The following is a 26,399-nucleotide window of genomic DNA, read 5'->3' on the forward strand; positions in this document are numbered from 1 at the left end:
AAAAAAATTCTCCCACTTTAACCCCCCCCCCCCCGTAGTGTGGCCCGCCTTCCTAACGGAGTTCGGTAATTACAAAAATAATAGTATTATACAATGTCTTAGTGTTTTTTTTTTTTTTTTTACCTCAATGGAACCCTCGTTTTGTAAACCTACAATCAGATAAACGTAGTAGAATCTAGCAGCTAATCCAAAACTGTATATAGAAGGTCTAGATCTAGAGTAGATAAAATATTTGATCTAGAAAATGTTAAAATAGGTAGGGGCCTTACTAGATCGAGATTAGCTCTAATATGTAAGCATGTCTAATATTCTAGACCTACGGCCACATCATTTAATCTTCAAGCCCAGCAAGCTTTGGCACATAGGCCTACAGCTAATTTTAAAAAGTCCAGATATTTAAAAAGACGACATCTAAACGCACTTGTAGATCTAGATCTAAAGTAGATCTATGTTCTAAAGAGCTTTCACACTCTGAGATTCTTTCCTCAAACTGTTTACAACCGGCGACAAGTGAGACACATCACTCAATGATCTATGGAATCTGCATTTAGCCGCTGTTTGTTTTTACTCCATCGTAGAAAGCATAACATTTTATTGAATAAACAAATGGACTGTGCATCCACTATCCATAACAATTTATACTTTCATTAAATTATAACATTAAATTGTATGAAAATTCAAAAATAAATTTATTATTGTTAAATACTTCGTTGAAATACTTCCTATGATTATTTTTCAAAATTAGAGGGAGTTAAAAGTAACAGCGAAGCCTATTCCCTACTCGCGAAAGGCTCTTTCAGAAAGTGTTGCCAATTATTGGATTTTCTCTCAGAATGACTTCTATTGCAGATAGTTGTATTGTATCCCTAACTTTGGCTTTCATATTTCATCTTATTTTCTTGAAAAATGAATAATTTTAGTTTTAATCTTAAAATAAAGACTATTTAAATGACACGAATCTACAGAATAATATATCTACATGTCAATAAAACAACCTGTCTAGCTTTTCGTATTGGCGTCTTGTTTGAGTCAAAAACAATTCTTTTAAGTGAAATATCAAAAGTGAAAAGTTCACTTTCGTATCGCCACAGCGTAGTTAGCTTATTTCATTGGATGATAATAATATATATATATAATAATTTATTTATATGTATACGGCATAATAAGGCATATTGAGGCCTACGGATATTCCGTATTTCGAAGTTGACAAGCCTGTCCTTCAGATAACAGTGCGTTGCAAAAGCAAAGAGAGTAATTCAGTAAAAGGAGGAGTAATAGATACCGTAGTTCTATTCACATGCATTCATTTTAGTTTGGATTTACTTATTTCTATTGATTCTTTTGATTAAGGTAAGTAGCAGTAATGTAATAGACATTTCAAAGATTCTTCGTATCAATTTTCGATTCTGTCTGTTTGTTATTTACATCACATTTCTTTGTTGATATTGACCGAAATACGAGGTAAGCAGAACTGAGAATAGTGAGAACGCGAAGCGGCAGGCAAGGAAAACAAGAAGTTAATAAGTTAATAGACTAGATCTACTAAACTATAGAGTATAGAGGAGGTATAGACACTAGATCTATAATATACCAATCTAATGATGATCTAATCTAGATATTTCTAGACCCTCTATATTCTATAATAACTTGAGAATATAATCTAGATCTAGAATCTAGATTTTCTCTAAAATAAATTCAGTTATAGAGTTATGTATCATTTCATTGCTATTGATATTGCCTCCATAGTCATACTCATAGTCTATTTCAATCATTTAATCATATTTAATGATATTTAATGTAGATCTATGAGTATGAGACTAATCTACATTTTCTACTCTACTTAACTTATGAGTCTTATTATGTATTGAAATATTCTATACTAGATTATATCTAGTCTAGAATAGATCTTATTATTATTGAATTATTCATGAATCATGCATATGACTACATCTAGAATTCTAGATCTAGCATTATAATGATTTTAGATCTACCAAGTAACCATCTAGATCTAGACTCTAGACCTATATACATCTAGGTCTATAGATTTTTCTAGGTCTAGTGGACTCTATCTAAGTATCTTCTTGTCTAGATCTAGAGTCTATGTCTATCATTGGCTATCATCATCTATAAATTCTATAATATTAGTTCTATATTATTTATAATATAGATCTAGATCTATATGATTATGTTACTAGATGTATGTAAATATGTAATAAATTATCCATAAAAATGATCTAGACTCTAGAGCTAGATCTAGATTCTACTTTTCTAGGTCTTGTATTAATAGATATTCTATTAATAAATAGATTTCTAGATTTATAAATCTATACTGACTATACTTTTACTGATTTATAATTATACTGTATAGACTCTTTACTCTAGATTAAATAATATTTGACTACATTCGTATATTAGTTGGTCTATTACTTTCATTAAAAATAAAATTAAAATTGCACTGCTTGAAAAAAAACAACAACCTGGATGAGTTTTGTACATTTCTTTAGGGCTTAGCAATCAGCGTGTTTACAGTAAAGCTGAATCGCGTGAAGGACTATTCCTTGTTTCAAATGTGCAGAACCAGGTTTTTAAAATGTACTGATTGTGATTAATTAAGACTGTTGTCATTCTGTCATAGGATTCTTTTATTAATAATCTGTTGCTGGCATAAGTTAGGGATACAGTCTAGATCTATATAAAATTATATTTATATAAACCTGTAAGTGTAACTCATAAAAAAAAAGATTGACTGGATGAAAATTGAGTGTTTGTGAAGTATGTCTGTATTAGTAGTCACTATTACTCACTATTAGTCTGTAGTCTAACTAGTTACTAGTGTAGTAGACTGCCTAGTGGGCCTAGAATCTAGTCCTAGATCTAGTCAATCTAGATTTATCTAGTAATCTAGCTAGTAGATTAGAAATCTAGATGTAGTCACTCTAGTCTAGACTAACTGCTAACTCTTTTTCTATTTAGATCTAGTTCTAGAGTCTATATAAATAACTAGTGTAGAGTAAATTAGAATGCTATGAATCTAAATTATGGATTATGGACTAGATCTAGATCTAGTCTAGATCTATATTATACATACTATATTATATTTTATATCTAGATTATACATTAACATAGAATTAAGAATATCATAGATGTACTAGTATACTAGATCTAGTTCTATTAATATATATATATATATATATATATATATATATATATATATATATATATATATATATATATATATATATATATATATATATATATATATATATATATATATATATGTATGTATATATATATATATATATATATATATATATATATATATATATATACTTTATTGTTTTGTTCCCTTGGCAATAAAATCATTAGATAAGAACAATCTGATATAAACTTTGTCACATGTAAATTATGAGTGAGTCTGGTGTGAATGTACACTTTGGTTTCTTATAGTTATTATGTTTTTTTGGTTGGTGTAATGCACAAATTGTAAGACAAATTGCCATACAGACAATAAAGATTATTATTGTTATATGTAGATTTTAGAAGAATAGATAGATGTAGATTCTAGATCTACTAGTCTACTTGTCTACTTATCATCTACTAAATCTATGTCTAGATAGATCACCTATAATTTTAATTTTGTTTGATATTATAGTAATTTATAGATTTAGATATATATAAATATATAGATCTATCTAATTGAAAATTCTAGATCTATACTAGATATACTGATTAATTCAGATTTTTTTAGATAGATCTAGATATACTAGTCTGCTTCTAGATCTAGATGTCTAGACATAATGACATATCTACTAAATCTAGGTCTAGATAGATCACCTATAATTTCTAATTCTATTTGGAGTTTATAGATTTAGAATATGTATATTCTACATTAATAAAATAGATCTAATTGAAAATTCTAGGACTAGATAGATCTAGATCTAAAATATATATACTCTATAATCTGAGATTTTTAATTTTGGGATCTAAGGGCGCCTCTGAGTCCACCCAGCTCTATTTGGTAACTGACATATAATGTTGGGGAAAGTAAAGGCAGTTGGTCGTTGTGTTGACCACATGACACCCTCATGAACTGTAGGCCACAGAAACAGATGACCTTTACATCATCTGCCCTATAGATCACAAGGTCTGAACACAACTTACTTTACTATACTAGATATAAATTTAGATCTAGATTCTATTTTAATCTAGATCTAGATTTTAGTTCAACTTTTTGGCTTAAGACTTAAGACAAAACCATTGCCTTTTGGATGTTATGTCTTCCCCTTGACTTGGATTCTGAGTTAGTGATTTGACTTGTCTTTTGACATTTTAGTTTTACATCTAGACACTAGATCTAATAATTTATTCAGGTCAAGGTTAGGCTAGAATCTAGTTCTATACACTTAACAATTTAGATTTAGACTCTTAAAGTTTCTTGATAATCTAGATACTAGATCACAATATATAGTAAATAGATCTATAATATAGTCTATATATATTATCCATAGGTCTAGACTCTAGATCTAACACCAGAGAATGTATATATATTACTATAGTATATATCTAATTGACCTCTATAAAAAAAAGATTTAGACTAGATCAACATTGACAATATGATGTCTATTTACATGTAGATCTACATTTAGCATTGAGTCAAGTGGTTAAGTTGGTTAAATTTTAAATTTATAACACAATTTGCCAAATACTAGATCTAGTTCTAGACCTAGACTGACTAAACCTACTTTGATTTGAAATTAGAGATAATAGACTAAAGGCCTAATCGAAGTATACAATTATTAGATTTAAAAAAAAATAACAAGTTTATTAAACATTCATAAGATTCTTTAAGACATAAACTCTGACCAAGCTATATAAATAAGCCTACTTTGTGTTTTTCATACAAATCTTGGTAGCATAGTAATTAGTGTGTTTGGCTGTTAAACATAGGAATGAGATTTTGAAGAGTCCACTCAAGCTTGAATACAAAAATGATAATCTGACATCTTTTGATGACCACACATTATTTTCATTTGAAAAAAAAACAAACAACTAACTCAAATATTCAAATTTTAATTGGAAAAAAAAAACAATATTTGCATAAGGATAGTCAATATAAATCTCCATATCCTCTTTAAATGCCCCTTTCTAATCCACCCTACTACCACTACAGCCCAACATAACCAGCACTCTGTACGGCATTGCTGAACAACTGAAGAGAACAGCACACTGTTTTTCCTTGGCACAGTCTGCAAAAGAGCTTACAGCTCAGCAGCCAAAAGCTGGTAAGAAGAAGAAGACAGCTACTTGTTTGGTGTCTGGGTGAAGTTTTACTAACCCCATGCTTAGCAACATATAGCTATGAAATATGGGTGGCTTTGCAAGACCAACTGGATGTTTCCTGTTTGGTTGAACAGTCTTGCTGATGTGTGTGTGGGTTATATCTTTATAAAAAAAAATTTTCTTAGTTCTTTTTCATTCTCAATGTGAAGCTAGAGGTGCATATAACCTTATCAATAGCTGGTTTCCAGATCAGCAGCTCTCCATAAATACATACACTGTAGATACAACTGGTTAATTAATTTGTCTTTTAAATCAGATCCTTTGAATAGTAATATTATGCACCCTGCATAATTCTATATAGGTAAATAATATGACTTGAAAGTAAAATAAGTTTATTTTTTGAGACTTTATTTATTGAGCTAATGGGTGTAACCAGGACTTAACAAATTTAGAATATCAAGAATTCATTTGTGTTTGCTCACTTTTGAAGCAGTTAAATTGATGGAGTCTTACAGGTTTTTTATTTATTTTTTTATTGTAACATAGTTTTCGCTTAATACACATCCTTTACTAGAAATAATCAAAATCTTCCTAATTGTTATTATAAGCTTATTTTTAATATGTATTGGTGTTTTCAATTCAATTTCTAAAACAATTACTGTAATAATCAGTGATTTTAAATCATAATATATTTATATTTGTAAGTTTATGTAATTTTTATTTAAAAAATAAAATTATTTTTTGTCAACCTCATTTTTTGAAAAGTATCATTCACTCATTAGCTTTTTTACTTTATAGATTTGAAAATTTTAAATGAGAAGTAATATGCAACTGACAGAATATCATCTTATTTATTCAATTCTTTAAAGCTGCAAGGGAATGTACATAGCATACAGTATGCACATGTTAGCCTCAAGTTGCACTGTATTATGCTGCATTAAAAAAAATCAACCAACTCTGTACTGAAAATTGAAACCTAATTGTTAAATTTCACACAATAAAAATCATTTGCAGGATACAGTTAAGTCATTAATGGTCTATGGTTAACCACTTTAAAAACAATGACAATACAACAAGTGGTGTGTTTAATTTTGTGCCATAGTTTCAGTCTTGCTTCATCTAGTCTCTACCTCATTACATTATTTTGACTTCAACAGAATTTAAAATCCATCAGTTGGACATGCAAATCAAAATGAACTCTTTGAGAAGTGTGGGTTCTTAAGGCATTACTATTTTATATTAGTGGGTCTTGACCTTGTGTTAAAACACTTGGCTTCCATTTATTGCATGATTCAATTCTAGTTAAGACTAGTCTTGGAAAAGGGGGAGGAATAGACATCCCCTGGCTGAAGTAGGGAGCTGTAAATGGTTTTAAACAGTCTTTTATTGCACATCTCTAATACCCTATTCTACTGAGAATAGAATAAATTGGAATGTAATTTCAACATTCTATACCAGTGTGAAGTGATCCTTGGACCTCAAATTATTTCCTTGAAAAATACTTCCTTGATAACTTTTTATTGAAGTGTTGACATTTTATCATTATATATATATATATATATATTTGAATAGTGTACTTCATTAAGTTTTCTAAAATCTCTTACTATGAAATATGGTTGATGGTTTCAGTGTTGACTTTTTGTTAGGAAAAAAAAAAGGGGGGGGGGGGTGAGGCATTATTTACTTAAATTTGATTGGATAAGTTGATTTTCTAAGATACAAGAAGATTATACTTTTTTTTTTCAATTTAAGAGATTGCTTTGGTCATAAGATATTTTTTTTTTCATCCTACTTTCTTACCAATTCCTTATTAGCAGTTCGGAAGTTGACATATAATCAAATAAAAATATTTTAATTTCTAAATACTTTTTTTTCTTCTAAAGTTCATTTAGCTGTAAAGTGTGATTCCAATGAATGTTTGAGTGTGATTTAAAAAGAAAATACTGTTCAATTTTCTTAGGGCATACTGTCAATAAAGGAGGCGCTGTGGCTGAGTGGTAAAGTGCTTGGCTTCTAAACCAGGGACCCCGGGCTCAAATCCTGGTGAAGGCTGGGATTTTTGGATCTTTGGGCACCTCTGAGTCCACCCAGCTCTAATGGGTAACTGACATAAGTTGAGGAAAAGTTAAGGCGGTTGGTTGTTGTGCTGGCCACATGGCATCCTCGTTAACCAAAAGCCATAGAAACAGATGATCTTTACATCATCTGCCCTTTTGATTGCAAGGCCTGAAAGGGGAACTAACCCTAACTATACTGTCAATAAATGTTTTCGTTGTCATTCAAATGTTAAAGTGAAAATTTTTTTTTTCTTTGTTCATTTAGGACCTGTTCTAAGTAGACTTAGATTTAAAATTATTTGGCCATTTCTGAACAAGACACCAAGCTTCATTTGACTGTACAGGCTAGCAGCAAGTGAAAGGCAACAGTCATGTCAACCGACAGGAACGCTTCTCCGGCATCCACCTCCACTAGTAACAATTCTCGCAAGAGAAGCCGCCCAAGAGATTCGGAGGAAGAGGAGGAAGCCATTGGATTAACTGCGCCTTCTCCTTCTTCCTCCAGGCCAGCGCCATCCTCCTCAAGGAGTGCCTCGTTGAAAACCTCCAAGAGTATGTCAACTAGTCTTAAAAGGTAAGTCGTTTTAATCACCCTGTTAGCTGTCCTTGACTTTTGGTGTGTGGTTCTGTGTAATCGAAATGTACCAGTCTTGTGCCTAATATAAACAGTGGCTAAATTTACCATTTTGTCATTGTTGGATTCTTGATGACATTACAAACGTGTGTTTGTGTGTGTGTGTGTGTGGGGGGGGGTGTTGCACTCTCACACAACCACTTAAAGCATTGTGGGGAATCAGTTTAAGAATTTGTGTGTGTTAAATTAAATACCACAAACTTTTTCTCCGCGTTTATGTTCTCTGTCGTAGCAAAGTGACCAAGACAAGGCACAAACCGATGCGATTATTCCAGACTGTGTAGTGTTGATTATTATTGTGATGTCTATTTATATCATGTTTAGCTTGATCTTCTTAGTGTGAGAGTTATTTCTGGGTTATCTTATGCATCCCCTAAAGATTTTTGTTTTATAACGGCTGACGGTTTCACGGTTAAAACAATCACACTGTAATAACCCTGTTTGACAGTATCCTGAAAATATATTTACTGTGTTGAGTTTCAATTTGTAACTTTTTTAATATTATTATTAATGAGCTTCAGTTAGAGACTCTAGCAGCTATTTCTCACATTGAATGAATGAGAAAACAGTCGGCCTATAGGATGTATACATTTGTTTCAAAAGAAGACCAAAAAGCCTATTGATTGAAACAGAATAATGACTGTTCATAAAAAGAAAATTTCTTATTGTTGAGAATTACTTTAAAGTACGTTGGATCACATTTCATCCTGGTCGTCAGCGTCTCTCTCTCTCTCTCTCTCTCTCTGCCTGTTTTTATTGATCTCCCCCTCTCTCCTAGCTCGCTAATGAAGAGATGGTTCTGTCCTGCGGTTCTTGTTTTTAAGTTTCCTATTCTACATATCAAGTGACTAAGTCAAACAAATGTGACCCTACACATTAGAATTCTAGACAAGAAAAAAAAAAAAGCTCAATTTTTTTTTGGTTTTCCTCTGTATCTTGACTGGTTTTCCACAATGTCTGTTAAATGAATCAGTTTTTTTTTTAATATACAGTCTAGTTGAGGCAAAGCTAGAGACTTTGGGAAACAAATATTATAATGAATTATTAGCATTCAGAAGTTTAGAAACATTACAGTGAATAGCTCTGGTTCTAACATCAAGACTGAAGTTTGTACTGGTTATTTGAAGTTATATAAGTTGTTTTTAATGTCCTGTCTCTTTTAAGTTTGAAACAAAAAAAACAACAACTCCATAATATTAGAAACTTTGCAATTCATCTACTGATTTATTTGTCAATGATTAGTTCTCAAATATATTTAGATATACGTTGATAGGTCAGTAGACTTAAATAATTCAGTTCAGTGTAGAGTTGTACAGAGAGAAATTCACTAAAAAGTTATTTAGTGATATTGTACAAACAATGTTGATAGGTTAATAGATATGATACAATCAATACACTGTTGGAAAGTTAATAGATATGATACAATCAATACACTGTTGGAAAGTTGATAGATATGATACAATCAATACACTGTTGGAAAGTTAATAGATATGACACAATCAATACACTGTTGGAAAGTTGATAGATATGATACAATCAATACACTGTTGGAAAGTTGATAGATATGATACAATCAATACACTGTTGGAAAGTTGATAGATATGATACAATCAATACACTGTTGAAACATTAATAGATATGATACAATCAATACACTGTTGAAACATTAATAGATATGATACAATCAATACACTGTTGGAAAGTTGATAGATATGATACAATCAATACACTGTTGGAAAGTTAATAGATATGACACAATCAATACACTGTTGGAAAGTTAATAGATATGACACAATCAATACACTGTTGGAAAATTGATAGATATGATACAATCAATACACTGTTGTAAAGTTAATAGATATGATACAATCAATACACTGTTGGAAAGTTAATAGATATGATACAATCAATACACTGTTGGAAAGTTAATAGATATGATACAATCAATACACTGTTGGAAAGTTGATAGATATGATACAATCAATACACTGTTGGAAAGTTGATAGATATGATACAATCAATACACTGTTGAAACGTTAATAGATATGATACAATCAATACACTGTTGGAAAGTTGATAGATATGATACAATCAATACACTGTTGGAAAGTTAATAGATATGATACAATCAATACACTGTTGGAAAGTTGATAGATATGATACAATCAATACACTGTTGGAAAGTTGATAGATATGATACAATCAATACACTGTTGAAACATTAATAGATATGATACAATCAATACACTGTTGGAAAGTTAATAGATATGATACAATCAATACACTGTTGGAAAGTTAATAGATATGATACAATCAATACACTGTTGGAAAGTTAATAGATATGATACAATCAATACACTGTTGGAAAGTTAATAGATATGATACAATCAATACACTGTTGAAACGTTAATAGATATAATACAATCAATTCACTGTTCAAAGGTTACTAGATATAATACAATCAATTCACTGTTCAAAGGTTACTAGATAGGATACCAACAATTCACTGTTGAGTGGTTAATAGATTTGATACATCCTATTCAATTATAAAGTGACCTTTTTTTTTTTTTTTGTTTACCTGTGTGGAGGTTTCTTTTTGTCAGCTCTATTAAACGCGTCATTTCTTGTGTTTTCTCTGTTATAAACAATACGTGACAGTATCACTGAAGCATGTCACGCTGACATCTGTTACTATTACATACTATTCATCATCCAGGTTGTCCTTTTCCTGGTAGGCCATAGTCCCGTCTATGACATTATATCTGCCTCTCATTAGCTTCCTTATAAACATTGGTTTTCTCTGAGAGTACAGTGTACATGAAGTGGCCACCCCCTCTCGACACGATTCTACTATCCAGTCTGTACAATTTTTTTTTGGGACAGACGGCTTGTCTCATTAACATTCAAGTGGGCGAACTATATGTGCTATTGTTTGCTCTTTTAATTTTCATTGTATTCAGTCTAATAGCACAGTCCAATTTTATTTACATTCTTTAATGACCTACGCTAAGAGCGAATTCTGAATACGCCACGCGACACCTCCCCCAGCCGCCGACTTGGAAAAATTCGATAACGCCAGCACGGAAAAACGAAGTTCCATAATCGATTTAAAAAACAAAAAAAATTTACGAGCGCCTCAACTTTGCGGAGGTTTACAGTAGAGCTCTTCTCTCTCCACCTCATTTGCATATAAGCTTTGACACCGATTTGTGCGTTTATTTGTTAACCTAAACCAACAGTGGGCACATCAAAGGAATCAGCTCGTCTCGAAGAATACGATGGTGTCCACTGGGGTACCGTTCCCCAATCGGCGGCCGAAGAATGGCCAGTGCAAGTTTTTTTTCTTTGTCGGTAAGGAAAGGGGGGAAAAAAAAACACTGTTCGCCATGTTGAATAGAGCAGCCCCCGCCTAGCTAGCGAGCAGACGTAAAGGTTGGTTGTAAAAGAGACGGGTGCCTCTTCACTTGCTAGTACGCCTCCCCCCCCCCCCGCTTTTTTTTTTAAAGCGTTTCTTTCCCCCCCTCCCCCCGTTCATCAGATAAACTGCATTATGTGGTGCGTGTGTCCAAGTGTGTGGATGTGTTGGAGAGAGAGGGGGGGGGGGGTTCGCGAGGACTGAAAGGATTAAAAAAAGAAATATAAGCTTTTTTTTTTTTTTCAAATCGACATTCTCGCAATGGTTATGAGATAAGACACAACAGCAACAAACAAACAAAAAAGAATGAGGGTGGGTGGGGAGCCACAGTTCATGCTAAAAAAAAAAGGGGGGGGGGGACAAAAGCACTAAGAGTCTAATTGGATGATTCAGACGAGATACCGATGTTGGAGGGTGAATCGTTGTTAGAGTTTTGTTGTTGTTTTTTTTTTTTAAATCAGATTTTCTTTTGAATCATAAAGGATATGGACTTCAAATGAATGACCCTGTGATGGCTTGGTCACTATTCCTACATTTAACATCTGTTCTTGCGGCGAGTGTAGATTTCAGTGATTCTTTTTAGCGTTTACATCCCCTTCCCCCAAAACTCAAGGGGGAGAGAGAGAGAGGGAAATAAATAACGTGCCAGTTTGATTAACTTGAGGCCAAAAGAAGAGCGTTGGAATTTGTGACCTCTTTCTACTGGGCATTCTCTTTCCCCTTGCTTGATCTATTGTACTGATTCTTTTTTATTAGAAATTACAAGAGTATTTGTCTACAGGGGGCGGTATTTACGGCAATGCACCCACGGGGGACTCGCCCTCAAAGTGGAGGCTCCTCAAACAGAACTCTGAACTATAAGAGTATATGTACTAAATGTGTGTGTGTATGTATATATATTTTCAATCTATCTTCGACAATTGTTGATCTCAAGTAATTCTTCACTAGTTTGAGGCGCAAGAAGCTTCTTTCACCAGATTCCACAATTACGGGTATTGCATAATGCCTTTTTATTTTTTTTTGCATCGCGCGTAGGATTGGCGTTTTCCATTTTGAATGACACCCCAAAATGACTTTTTTTATATATATATATATATTTCAGGATTTTTTAATATTTTTTTTTTGTTAGTTTTCAAAAGATTTTAATAATTTCCGGAGATTTCCATGACTTGTTCGTATATTTCGCAATTTCAGATTTCAAGGAGCTCCTGGTAAATCAGGAGGCTGCGGGAATTCTGTTAAAAGTTATAAAATGGTTTAATTTAATAATTTACACCTAGAATTAGCGCGGGTCCTTTGAAAGTGTGGGGGGCCCACTGCGGTCGTATTGGCCTAAGGCCGGCCCTGCAAAATAACGACGTATGCGACGCCGTGGGTCTACTAGTCATAATGGCCCATAATCCACTCATGCTTTCACCATCAAGGGGTCCTCACACTACAATCCTGTGTGTCGGCAGTCAGGCAAGGTGTACACCTAATGGTGGTTGTTGATAATCGTGTTTAGTTGCACCCCCCTCCCCGCCCCCAAACCAACACAAGACATGTATGTTTGTTGGAAATATTGGACAGCTGTTTGTTCAGTTGCTATTGGCTCTTCGTAGTTTTAGTCACCTGATGGATTGGTGCTCTTGCATGGCCCAGTGTTTCGGGAAGGAGAGGGGGGGGGTGATTGTGCGAAGAGAGGGTGAACTTTGACCTAGAAAACGAAGGCCACTAAGACTCTGGGCCTAGATCTGTTTTGTGAAATTGTTGGCATACTGGGGGACGCAAGAGCTGTCAGCCCGCCTGCTATTTGTGTTCTGTTCTTTTTGAAACGAGCCTGTCATAATAATACAGTGTCATACGCTAGACATGGGCATCATCTATTAGTTATTTACATGGCGAACATTCAGTATCAAAGGAAACGTTTTGTCGCTGAATCAATTATGTGAACCCAGCATAAAACTGTTTCCTCGCGGCCTGAAGAGAAACTTTTAAAGTTATTATGTTCAGGGTTAGATTTGTATTTCAATCAAACATCCCTTGATTGATCTGGTCTTATACAATATCAGACGCTTTTTTTTTCTTAAAAGAGGATCATTACAGCCTACGCATATAAATGTGGTTATAGTCAGTGGTTCATGTTCATAAGAGATTGAGATTCTTCTAAGTCGTTAGTTTTACTCACTGTAGCTATTGTACAAATAAAATAATTAAATTACAACTTCGTATATGAGTATGTCCTAGCAAATGAAGATAAATAAGCAAATCAAACCAAAGTCTTATGTCTTTCTTTCCTGCCATACATTCGTTACATACAGTTAAACTCTCGCATTTTCTTATCAATAAATCAATGATCCACCCATTTCTGGGTTAATGTCAACCCAAATTTACCTGTACGTTCATACTATCCACATCGTGGAGTGGGTTTTTTCTTTTTCTTTCAATAGTGCCGCTAACATGCCAGCGGTCGAGCGTTGTCTGTCATAGGTCACGGTGTTAGCTTGCATGACTGTGGAGTGACTGCATTAATCAGCCATGTTTCAGTTTGTAGGGCTCTCCTCTTGAATATCAGAGACTCTGCAGAGTTCGGTGCAAATAGTTGAACGTGTTTTCTCTGTAATAGATCTTGGTGGAAAACACAAGGTTTGGCCCTTGGTGATAATTAAAATTAGAATGTAAGCTAATTAAACTTGAGGGCTTCAACACAGAACACTAAAAAGTACAGTAGACTAAACTTGAGACACAAAACAGAAGACTAAAAAGACTAAAAGTACAGGAGACTAAACTTGAGACACAAAACAGAAGACTAAAAAGACTAAAAGTACAGTAGACTAAACTTGAGACACAAAACAGAAGACTAAAAAGGACTAAAAGTACAATTGATTAAACTTGAGACTTAAAACAGAAGACTAAAAAAGACTAAAAGTACAATTGATTAAACTTGAGACTTAAAACAGAAGACTAAAAAAGACTAAAAGTACAATTGACTAAACTTGAGACACAAGACTTAAAGGTACAGTAGACTGTATAAAGGAGTAGACCAAACTTGAGGCACTTCAAGACAAGACTACAACACTGAACTATAATTTGCAATAAAGAAAAAAGAAACACCGAACTAAATGCTTAGAAAGACGCAAAGTTAAAGGCGCATTTCTTAGTACGTAGGCTAGGACAAAGTCGTACACTAGGACAAAGTCGTACACGTACGTCATTGAATCGTTTAATTTAATTGTAGTATGGACATTGGGTGGGTAGCTAAGTTGAAAGAGCGTCGTACCAATAACACAAATGTCGTGGGTTCAATCCCCATAGTAGCATTTTTTGTTTCTCTATTTTTTTAAATCTTACGAATAGGAAAATTGAAAATGCGTGACTGAAGACAAATGGATAGAGATCTAGAATCTACATCATACACTTACTGCAGAGTGTATTCGTTTGACTGGTTTGACTCATTGTCTACTATTACTCATTGTCTACTATTACTCATTGTTTTTGACTAGACATTCGGTAGTAAATATTCCATTTGTGTGTTTTCAGTATCATCTTTTAAAGTTTCCGGCTCCAGAACTTCTCTCACATTTCTGGACGGAGAGTTTGATTTCTTTCTTTCTGTAGACCTTTTAGTATGACCAGCAGGTCATGGCGTTCTCTGCTACACTCATAGTTCGTGTGCTTCTCTGCTTTTGTCAGGTACACTTTGTGACATTGAAAACTATGTTGAGATCTACCTGGTCTACCAGCGATTACCTTCATACCCAAGACGGCCAAAAAAGTTGGCCCCAGGGTTGGATTGGTCACGCGGGATATTGCAGTTACTCTTCGGTATCGAAGACATTGCTTGACATTGCTTAATTAATAGTTACGGTGAAGCAAAAACAGTGGGCTAAAACCTAGGGAACGTTCAGGTATTACGTAACGGCTAAGAAAATGGATGAATTTTCTTATGTTACTCGGGGGGGGGGGTTATTGAGTATTATTACGATTTATTCAATTTTATTCTATCCATTTCTTTTACCCGAACATACATACTATATAAATATGTGTACCGATTAAATATGTTATCGGCAGAGAAACGCTGTCAGGCTAAGTAGACAATAACTTGGCTATTTCCCCCTTGACCTACGCATTGCTCGGGCTATTATATTTAATGAGCTCCTATTTGTCCGGGCAAAGTGTGATAGGTCGCTTAAAGTTTTGATTTTATCCTCACACGTTTGTTTTAAACGTCTACTTTGCCTAAAATAAGCACGGCATTCTATACTAGCATACACAATTCTTTATTCTAACCATCAGACCCAGGGCCGGCCCTAACAATTGCGAGGCCCAAAATCAGGAGGCCACGAGAGCCCTGTTAAAAATAATGATTTAATATAATAATCTACACCTAGAATAAGCGCTTAGCGCGGGATCTATGAAAGTGCGGGGCCCACTGCAGCCTCATAGGTTGGAGTGGTCCAAGACCGGCCCTGATTAGACCAGTCTGGGTGTTCTTGAAGCGCGATAAATCTCCACTTTCAGACGTTGCCATCTATAGGGCAGATGATGTTAAGGTCATCGGTTTCTTTGGCCAACGGTTAACGAGCAAGGTGTAATGCGGCCAGTACAACGACCGACCGTCTCTACGTTCCCCAACTAAAGGCAGGTACCCATTAGAGTTGGGTGGACTCAGGGGTTCCCGAAATTAAAATGCCAGTCTTCACAGAGATTCGAACCCAAAACCCCAGGTTCGGAAGCCAAGCATTTAAGCACTCATCCACCACGCCACCGTGACCGCGACAACTGCATTATAATGGACTAAAGTGATTTTGGCCGTCTGCTTCTTCTTGCAAAGTCTGTGATAATGATAATAAAGTAGTGATTTAGGCCTTCTGCTTCTTGCAAAGTCTGTGATAATGATAATAAAGTAGTGATTTAGGCTTTCTGCTTCTTGCAAAGTCTGTGATAATGATAATAAAGTAGTGATTTAGGCCTTCTGCTTCTTTCAAAGTCTGTGATAATGATAATAAAGTAGTGATTTAGGCTTTCTGCTTCTTGCAAAGTCTGTGATAATGATAATAAAGTAGTGATTTAGGCTTTCTGCTTCTTGCAAAGTCTGTGATAATGATAATAAAAGGTTTTGTGATTGTCTTCATGTGTGAAAGCGATATCGGTATATGTAGTGTGTAAGTACTAGATCGACTGACTGTCATGGACAAGTGTGTTTTCGTTGTGGGTTAGCATCACGTAGGTCGTATATGACTTTGAATTCGTTGTCTGTCCTGCCCCCTGCACGCTCATGATCAATGTGCTGACAACACAGCCATCTAGGTATGCCGCTGACACTATAAATAGCTGAAATGTACACGTCAATAACTTGTTTTTACTTGATCAATGTACTGGTATTGAAATACAATTGTGAAACGTTGTGATGATCAGTTCAAAACATAAACATTATGGCCGGACTGGCGTTTAGTTTCCTTGTCCGATGTGGTCGTTTAAAGTTGAGTCTAATTAGAGCTGAACTGCTCGACAAGATTGAGTCTTTTAAAAAATCTTATTGATTGGTTGATGCGGCGATATCAATCCAGTGGAGAGAGAGAGAGAAGTGGGGTGAGGTTACCGAGCGTGGCTGCGTATGTAAGTGGGGGAACATGGGAGGTGGGCAGACTCCCCCCAAATGAATGGTTTTATTTCCTTTCACAACATTTCTTGAAATAGTTGCCCATGTTTGTCACGTGCTGGCATGACGGACAAGCTCGAATATAGGCGGAGCGTAATGTGGTCACGTGGTCAGTAAGCCAACACGGGCATCATTTACGGCAGTGAATACGGGAAGACCCTTGTTGCAGTATGCCGGGAAGGAAGGGGATAGTGCGCCGTGTTTATCCGTGACCTCCGTGAAGGCGCCGGTTCATCTCCCTTTTACTTGTGAGCGCCTCCACACCCCCCCCCCCTTTTCCCAAAGGAGGAAAATAAATGTTCGTACCTCCTTACCCAGCTCGGAGGTTTGGGAGAGCGCTTTTAAGCTCCCCCATTAGGGTCCAAGTGTTTTTTTTTTGTATTTGAAATCTGTGCTTGTCTTAGCGTCTGCAGCGCCCCTTTCCTCCTAGTAATAAGCGCAGCTGAAATAGTTACATAAAGATAAGATAATTTTATTGATCTGTATTTTGACTCCAGTTGTCTACAGTATTACACTCTGACAATAACAACGCAACCCCCGCCCCCACATACACACAACCAGCACTTTATGAATTAGGCTTCTCTGTACCTCTCCGTGACCGAATCAGAAACCCCATTAGTAACGAACCATGCTGAGATTTACTCCCTTAGAGCACGGAAGAGGAAGCGGGCAGTGAGTTGTAAGGTCGCCTTGCCACCCGTACAAGGGCAGACCTTTTGCCACACATGGACCAGGTGCAAAACGCGACACTCCTAATGAATGTGGTTTACTGTTTCATCGTCCTCGACGCAGTGGCGGCACCGTGTGTCGTAGTTCTCCTTCCACCGTCCAAAGTACGCGCCTATAGGACAGTGTCCGACTCGGAACAGGGCTAGGACGGCCTGTTCCGACGGCAGAGCTCCCACCATGCGTCCTTCCGGTCTGGTCTACTCATGTGCCTGTGTAGCTCTCGGCCCTTATCGGAAGCGTCCCAACTGTTAACTAATAAATCTTCAAATAACTTCCTTTTGTGGACAAAACTAAATAGAGCTTTATTTATATAATATAGACACAATCAACTTGTGATTAAATGAAATAGATGTTGTAGTCTTCAGAGATAATATTCTTTAACAAAATCCAACTCACTACAATAATAAGGCCTTTCAGTCCCACTTTCTGGAGTCTTCTCTCCTAACTAAGACCACGTGACGACAACGCCACCTATGTTGCACCATTCACAACCACTCGCTAACCCCACCGTCACCATATAAACATACACACACACACACCATAGCACTTACTTGGGAGAACGTTTGCGAGGTCAGAGAACAAAAAATAGGGAGAATTGCGTTGGCGACGACGCGTCCTTTTCACAAAAACTTTGTTTGTGGTTTTTGTTACAGATACTCTTGCGATTATGATTATTTTTTTTATATCTTGGGAACAAGTCTTGACTAATAATGTTTTGGATTGATCAGTACTCAACTATGGATTGATTCCTTCAATGCAAGATCAAATTTTGTGTCCCTCCTCCCAATCATTCAATTTGTATATAAATCAAACGTTCTAAGACTTTGAGGATAATGCTCATTATAAAGGTTTCTATTCATCCTTGCTTGCACTATCTATGACAGTGGTTTTCAAATTGTGATCCGTGGACCCCCCAGGGGTCCAGGAGACGGCCATAGGGTGTCCGTAGAAAGATGAAAATTACATACTATTATAATTAAAATTTCTACTATAAAAGCCAGTTTATCCAGTCGGATAATTTGAATGATAATCTATTCGCCCCTCACTACTGTTTAATAGGTTTGTTATATTATGTACTATTCTATGACGAACTAAACCAAAGACAGCCTTCACTTAGATATTCCTGATTGGGTGTTGAACTCTCTGTGTGTGTACAAAGTCAGATTTCAAACAACAGATGAATCCATGCCAATTCAAGAGCAGCTTAGTGATATCAGCAGCTGAGGGACAAAAAACAAATGTTTGAACAAGGATAGAACAAATGCTAATTACAAAAATAAGACTCCAATTGTATTATATCCTGCATTGTCGATTTCTAACACACATTTTTTACTGCTTGTCCCGTCTTCTTATTTCGTAGAACGTGGAGTCAGTGCCATCAGATAACAGGATGGCTGCCTGGTCGTGCGGTTTGCGCGCTGGACTGTCGTTCACATTTATCGATGGTCGAGGATTCAAACCCTGCCCGCTCCCATCCCCCGTCGTCCTGCGGGAGGTTTGGACTAGGAAGTAATTATCTTCAACTCTGAAGGAACATCCGAAACATGTAAAACATTTTACAAACAAAACAGAAATGTGTGCTCATTTAGATTTGCTGTCGCTACTTGCAAACATAGAGACAGATAGAAATACATTCATAAAATCTCATCAGCCTTATCAAGTCATTAATTTGTGAAAATTTATTCTATACAAAATTAATAATTTTAATAAACATTCCTTGAACAAAATGTTTGTTTTTTTTACATTCGTAATTTATATACTATGCATTGATGTATATTTTTTTTCTCTTATGGGTCCGTGTGACTATATAATTTGTCCCTAGGTTCAGAAAGTTTGAGAACCTCTGATCTATGACCATGTTGATGTTTTGAGAGAGTGTGGTAGGTGGTCATGCAGTAGGGGGTGGATGGAAACTTCGTTTAGAATACTAAGCATATATCTGACTTCATTGTCAACAACTGGAATAATTAAGTCTGTGTTGACCTGTCAGGGGATTGCCACTGTTTTGTAGTCATGTGATCAAAAAGTGAAGGCAGTCTGCGTGTGCAAGATTTTTGTTTAAACGTCTTCCCGTCAAGTTATCCTCCTCCAAATCTTTCCAGCTACATTTGAATGTTCTTTTCCTGGCCATGGAGATTTGTATTGATTTCTCGGACAACATTTGGAAGAAAGGGAAAAGAACAACGCATGGCCTCTTGCTGGTGCAATGTTGAAATTTGAATTGTGCTGGACTGATAGCCCGGCACTGGTGCTGGTTCCAACTCAGACTTCTAAATAAATGTTTCTCAAATATTTTGTTTTCTTCTTCACTTGTATTCCATTTGAAATGTTCTAAAACAGACTTTTCTAACACAAAAGAACGGTGAGCAGAGCAAGGCCGCAGGAGATTGCCACTGTTTCGTAGTCATTTCATGTGACTAAAGCCTTAGTCTATCGGACCTGTGTGTTTAGCACTTTGCTATACGGAAGTGAAACATGGTCAACCTACTCATGGCTGAAAAAAAAAAGCTGAATGTCTTCCACCTCCGATGCCTAAGGCGAATCTTTAAAATGAGGTGGCAAGATAAGATAACCAATGAGGAACTGCTACATAGAGCAGGGTGCCAGGACATCCGCTCTGTTATCAGCAGTAGACGCCTTGGCTGGCTTGGCCACGTTCGTAGAATGCCAGTAGGTCGACTTCCACAAGACATTCTGTATGGCGATCTAATAGAAGGCAGGAGAGTCCCTGATCGCCCACTTTGACGGTATACGGATGTATGCAAACGCGACTCTTCAAAATCGACACTAGCAGCTGGGGAAAAGTGGCACTGGATCGATCCACATGGAGAGAGAGCATAAAGGAAGGGTCCAGGATTGCAGATGCCATACACAACAGAAGCAGAAAGAAGGGTGAAAATGCAACTCGTCAGGTGATTACATATGCCCAACCTGTGACCGCAGCTGTGCATCAAAGATCGGCCTCTTTAGTCATACAGGAAGTTGCAAGGGGAAAAGATCATCTCTCGAGACGTAAAAAAAAATGCCACAGGGCATGATTGTGTAGGATGTAATTGTGTAGGACGTGATTGTGTAGAACATGATTGTATGATGTGCGATTCTGTAGGACATGATTGTGTATGACGTGATTGGGTAGAACATGATTGTATGATGTGCGATTCTGTAGGACATGATTGTGTATGACGTGATTGGGTAGAACATGATTGTATGATGTGCGATTCTGTAGGACATGATTGTGTATGACGTGATTGGGTAGAACATGATTGTATGATGTGCGATTCTGTAGGACATGATTGTGTAGGAGATGATTGTGTATGATGTGATTCTTCTGGACATGAATGTGTATGACGTGATTGGTTAGGGCGTGATTGTGTAAGACATGATTGAATAGGACGTGATTGTGTAAGAAAGTCTATTGATTCAGGTTTGAACTCATTCAGGAAGGAGGAAACACAAGTCCAATGTTTCCGAGGAGTTTGTCGTTGACGGGTCGATAGCAGCTGGGAGGGGGGTTGTCTTGGTAGCCACTGTCGTTAAGGGTGTCAACTGTCACTGCTGGTGAGTCAGGATGTCAGAGGGTAGTCTATCATCTGCTGATCTCTGTGATGGGGATGTCTCTAGTGTCCAAGTAAAGTGATAGCACAGGTGTGTGTAAAGGGTGCGTGTGTGTGTATTGGAAGATAACATTGATCTGTGTGACCGGGCTAACAATGTTTCGGAAATTAAATTTTTGAAAAGTCCTTTAGTAAAGAAAACAAAATGCAGACAATATATTTCTCCAGATTACTTGAAAAACTAGATGTAAAATAACTTTTAAAAAAAACAACAAGCAATTATGATGCCAATTAAATGGAGATCATTGGTACTTTCATAGACAAGTGAATATGATATGTGTGTGTATGGAAGGAAATGCTTACAACTAGTGAAATATTATTACATCACTGACTTGATGGAGGACAGCTTGGAGTGACATTTAGACCCAGTCAGTTGAAAGAGCTTTATCTTTATGAATGAGAAATTCAGTTTCATTCATTGACAGTAAGCGTCAATAGCTCTATTTTTGGGGAGATCACATTTTTTTTTCCTATTCATACTTCCAAAAGAAAGTATTTTATCCAACCACTGACTGACTCTAGCTATCGGTTTGATGCTACACACTCTATCTACAGGTACAACGTTGTGGGCTAAATTGAACAGAATAAAATTCTGCGGGCTCACACTTTTACAGGTTCACACTTTTACAGAGCTCCGAGCTCCGTAATCTTTTCAGAAGATAGAGGCTGAAGTCTTTTTGACACAATTGTGGCCAAGAGAGCCAGCAGCAGTAGGCGGCTACAGAAAAGTTGGCTAGGCAACGCAAATATGTTGTTCAGAGTTTGTTTTTTCTTCACCGCAGCGAGGAGTCGTGGCTTCCACGCATGTAGACAACGCCCGTGAAGATAATGGCGACTGGTCTTTTGTTTCCTTAGACGGATACCGAAACATTCCTGATGGCGTCAGCACATTGTCAACTCGAAACATTTGAACGAATGAAGGGCAGCTCACACACACACACCCCTTCCCTTTTAAATGGAACTACTGCATTTACACTGATTTTTATTGATTTTAAATCAATCAAAGAAAAGAAAAGATAGTGAAAATCCGACGTCATAATATTGTAGTCCATTCTAAATTCCGATGCAACTTTTTTTTTTCTTTTCTAAAAGCGAAAAATCTAATTTTTTAAAATCACTTATGCAAGCAGTTTTTTTTTTTCATAAAAATACACCACTTTTGCAACTATTCACTATTAATAGTAACAGACATGGGAGGCTCTTTAGTAGGGGAGATGCTAATGTACCATATTTTTAATACATTTAATCAAATGGTTTGAGACTTTTTGTTAAAAAATTATTTTTTTTTACATTGTATTGCTACGTTATACAAGTTCTGTCCTACTAACTACTACGTTTGCCCAAAAATAATGTTTCTTTTTTTGTAAGAGAAAAAAATCTATTTAGTATGCATATAAGTTGGACATAATTTAAAACAACAATTAATAAGTAGATTTTCATATTATCGCGTGAACTGCAATGTAGTACCTAAAGTATAGAACACCTAACTAAAGGATTTTTTGTTTCTAGGATTTGAATAAGAGATTGACCCTTTAAAAATCTATTAGATAATCATTATGAGACATCAGTTAGGCCAGGTTCGCATTTTTCACATTCACTTGCACCTATCCTTGGTCTGCTGGACCGCCGGGGCACCACACAAGATCTGTCAACCTTCTTTCTCCATTCTTCTCTGTCATTTGTCTTTGATAGAATTTCATTGTGATGTTCTTTCTGAAAATATTGAAACTTGCCTTTTTTCCTGCCTGGGCAGATCACTTCGGGGGCCGATTTTGAGTTTGTTTCCACACAAACTGTCTTTGTAACCTAATTTAAATTATTTTTATGTGTTTTTTTTTCTTGCTATTATCTTATATTACCAGAGTCCTATAACAAACGAATACCCTGATGAATAAATAAAATAGTTGTGTCCGCTTTCCCAGCTTATATAAGAAGACTTTATGGTCTGGCTTGGGGGTAGGTTTTTTTTTTTTAATTCTTAGAGAAGACACCGTTTAGAACGTGTTGTTTGTGTGTGTGTTTTTCTATGGTGACGGTGGGAAGAGGTGAGCGATTGGTTGGGAATGATGCAACATAGGTGACATTGTCGTCACTCGGCCTTAGTTAGGGGAGACGACTCCAGAACGTGAGACCGAAATGTTGTGTAACTGTAGTAAGATTTTGTTAAGGAATATTAGTACTAAAGTCTAGTACAATTATTTTATTTTATATCAGCTTGATTTGTGTCTATATTATTAATAAAGTTCTATTTAGTATTGTTCCCAAGGGAGTTATTCAAGTTATTTGAAGTTTTATTTGTTAAGATATATTACGCCTACGACGGCTTAGTTGGTGTTACAAGTCAACGACCGGATGGCTGCCTGGTCGTGCGGTTTGCGCGCTGGACTGTCGTTCGGATTTATCGACGGTCGAGGGTTCAAACCCTGCCCGCTCCCATCACCCGTCGTCCTGCGGGAGGTTTGGACTAGGAAGTAAACTATCTTCAACTCTGAAGGAAATCTGAAACATGTCAAACATTTTACAAACAAACAATCGACCAGTTGTAACATTCATCTCTTTACATTAACCATGTTAGAAAGTAACCTTTTCAAAACTAACCCTCTGATAGATTGACCAGAAGAAAATAATCTTCCAAGCAATAACTTGTTCGTCCTGTACTAGCCCCGCTCTGATCAATGAAACTTGTTTGTGTCATATGATCTCTTGTTGATTAGACTGACAGACACAAGTATTGACTAGTTCCTTGAGAAGTGTTCAATGCTGCTTATGTTTTATATACATCAGGAAAAAAAAGTTACAGTTACATACATGCTTACAGTGGTCCATAGATCAGCTCTATCAGAAGGGATACCTTTTCAAAACTTTGGAGGGTTTCATGTTTTTCTATTTTATTATGTGAGTGGTGGCTGAGTATGCTTGTATTATGAACCGAGAGGTCCCGTGTTCGAATCTTGATGAAGACTGGGTTTTTAATTCCGGAAGTGTTAGGACGCCGCTATGTTCACCCAGCTCTAATAGGTACTTGACATTAGTTGGGGAAAAGTTCTGGCGGGTTGTCGTTGTCCTGGCCACGTGACACCCTTATTAACCGTCAGCCACAGAAACAGGTGACCTATACATATTCGCCCATCTAAAGATCGCAAGATCTGAAAGAGGGGGACTTGACTTCTTTGCGCTTTTACATTTTCCCCATTTTTTAAATATTTTATTTGCTACGCTATCGTCTTGGCGGAAAATTCTGAAGCATGAAAATAATGGTTACATGTCCATAGACTTTTACAAACATGTTATTGATCATACAAATATAAGGCTTGTCTTCGGCAGAACCTTTCCTTTGTGTACCCCATGGCCCCCATAAGAGATCGTCAGCTGTCTCTTTCTGAAACTATTTTCTGACACGTCTACTCTATGCCAGTAGAGCTAGTCTTCTGAGCTAGTCTTAAAAGCCTTTCGCGAAAAAAAAAGCTCTGTGTAAAAAGACAGCCATTTTGAATAGCTTTTTAGCGGCCCCCGTAAGGGGAAAAAGCCGCTATTAGGTTTGTGCAAAATGTCCGTCTGTCCGTCTGTCCGTCTGTCACACTCAGATCTCGAAAACTAGAAGAGATATGAAAAATATTATTTCATCATTAAATCCGGCTTGAAAAGTTTAGGTGCAACGGCTACTTTTGGTTTTCTAAAAGCAAACCGTTTAATTTATAAAATTAATTATGCAAGCGATTTTTTCATAAAAATACACCAATTCTAAAACAATTACGTAAATGTAAGGGAGGCAATGTTACAATATGCTAACAAAGATGGACAATTTTTGTGTATTTTCAGTATCACTAAGTCAAATATATTTTTAAAATGTACAGGAAATGTTTACAACAAATACAAATAATAGTTAAAGACGTTTTTTCTGGTCAACTAGCTGCTAAAATTAAAAGAAAACATTTCTGTTTGTTTATAAAGGCTAATAATGCACTTTGTATGTAAATATCACGCACATTTTTTTAAATGGACTTTTTATGCAGCGATTTTCGTGCAGTAGCGTAACGTCGCAACATGATCAGGTGCTAAACCAATTCCTTAAACTTTTTTTAAAAATCAGATTTTATTTATTTTTTGTTTAGTGCCCCCATCCGAATAAAAGAAGCTTATTTTTGTGCGTTTTGTCTGTTGGTCGGTCTGTCCGTTACGATTAGATTTAAAAAACTAGAACTCTAAAAGCTATTGAAAATCTGATTTACCCTTTAATGTTCCTCCCATAACATCTCAATAGTTTTAAGTATCTAAAATTGATTGTTCCGGATTTTTTTGTGCAAAACTAATCAATGCCAACAAATGTTTGTTTGCTCTTCTAACTTATATTACATTCAATTTCCATGCTTAAACGTTGCAAAAACACATTATCAATAATATGTTGTTCCGTTTTTTATGTAAATAGCATATTAATGCTAAATCATAATCTCTATACTGACTTATATTTCATTAAGTGTAAAAATGTTCCGGATATTGTTTTATAAAACATGAATTATGCCTAATGATTGTTTGAAATCGCATAAGGCTTTTAAAAAAAGTAATTTACTAGAATTGATTACTGAAAATTACTTTTTAGACATTTAATTTTCTAGTAAAACATAACATAGAAGTTTTGTAATCGATAAAGAAAGTTCCGGATTTTGTTTCTTACAAATCGTCGCCAGAAATTTCCGAATTTATTTAAAAATCTACTAACGCCAAATAATTGTTTGAACTCCCTCTTCTAATTAATAAACAAATAATCTTCTCATTTACGAAATAATGTTTTTACGGATTTTTATGAAAAATATTTTAACTCACTACTCTCTTACAGTACATTTAACTTTCTACCTAAAACATTAAAAAATCTAATTATAGTTAATATTATGTTCCGATTTTTAAGGAAAACAGAATCCAAACACCAAAGTAAGGTATGAAAATCTCTCCACGTGGCTGTAGTACATCTAATTTTTATACGAGACCATCCAAAAAATTTAATTAACGGTATTACATTTATCTGAAATTCTCT

At 35.8% G+C, this 26,399-nt stretch overlaps 1 protein-coding gene across 3 annotated transcripts in view; it reads left to right on the top strand.

The window, feature by feature from the left end:
• Positions 1-1,210: 1,210 nt before the first annotated feature.
• LOC129923386 (ubiquitin-conjugating enzyme E2 E1-like) overlaps positions 1,211-26,399 on the top strand; it is a 45,352-nt gene continuing 20,163 nt past the window's right edge. Inside the window, exons 1-3 of one of the 3 annotated variants that reach the window (XM_056014094.1) lie at positions 1,214-1,350; positions 5,171-5,282; positions 7,603-7,911. In XM_056014094.1, the coding sequence (XP_055870069.1) occupies positions 7,709-7,911 (203 nt within the window). In that variant the 5' untranslated portion in view covers positions 1,214-1,350; positions 5,171-5,282; positions 7,603-7,708. Of the gene's footprint in view, positions 1,351-2,568; positions 2,717-5,170; positions 5,283-7,602; positions 7,912-26,399 lie in introns of those variants that run through there. The other 2 variants (XM_056014093.1, XM_056014095.1) reach the window with 2 other exon arrangements.

The sequence above is a fragment of the Biomphalaria glabrata genome, chromosome 16 (genome assembly GCF_947242115.1).
Source record: "Biomphalaria glabrata chromosome 16, xgBioGlab47.1, whole genome shotgun sequence".
Taxonomy (NCBI): domain Eukaryota; kingdom Metazoa; phylum Mollusca; class Gastropoda; family Planorbidae; genus Biomphalaria; species Biomphalaria glabrata.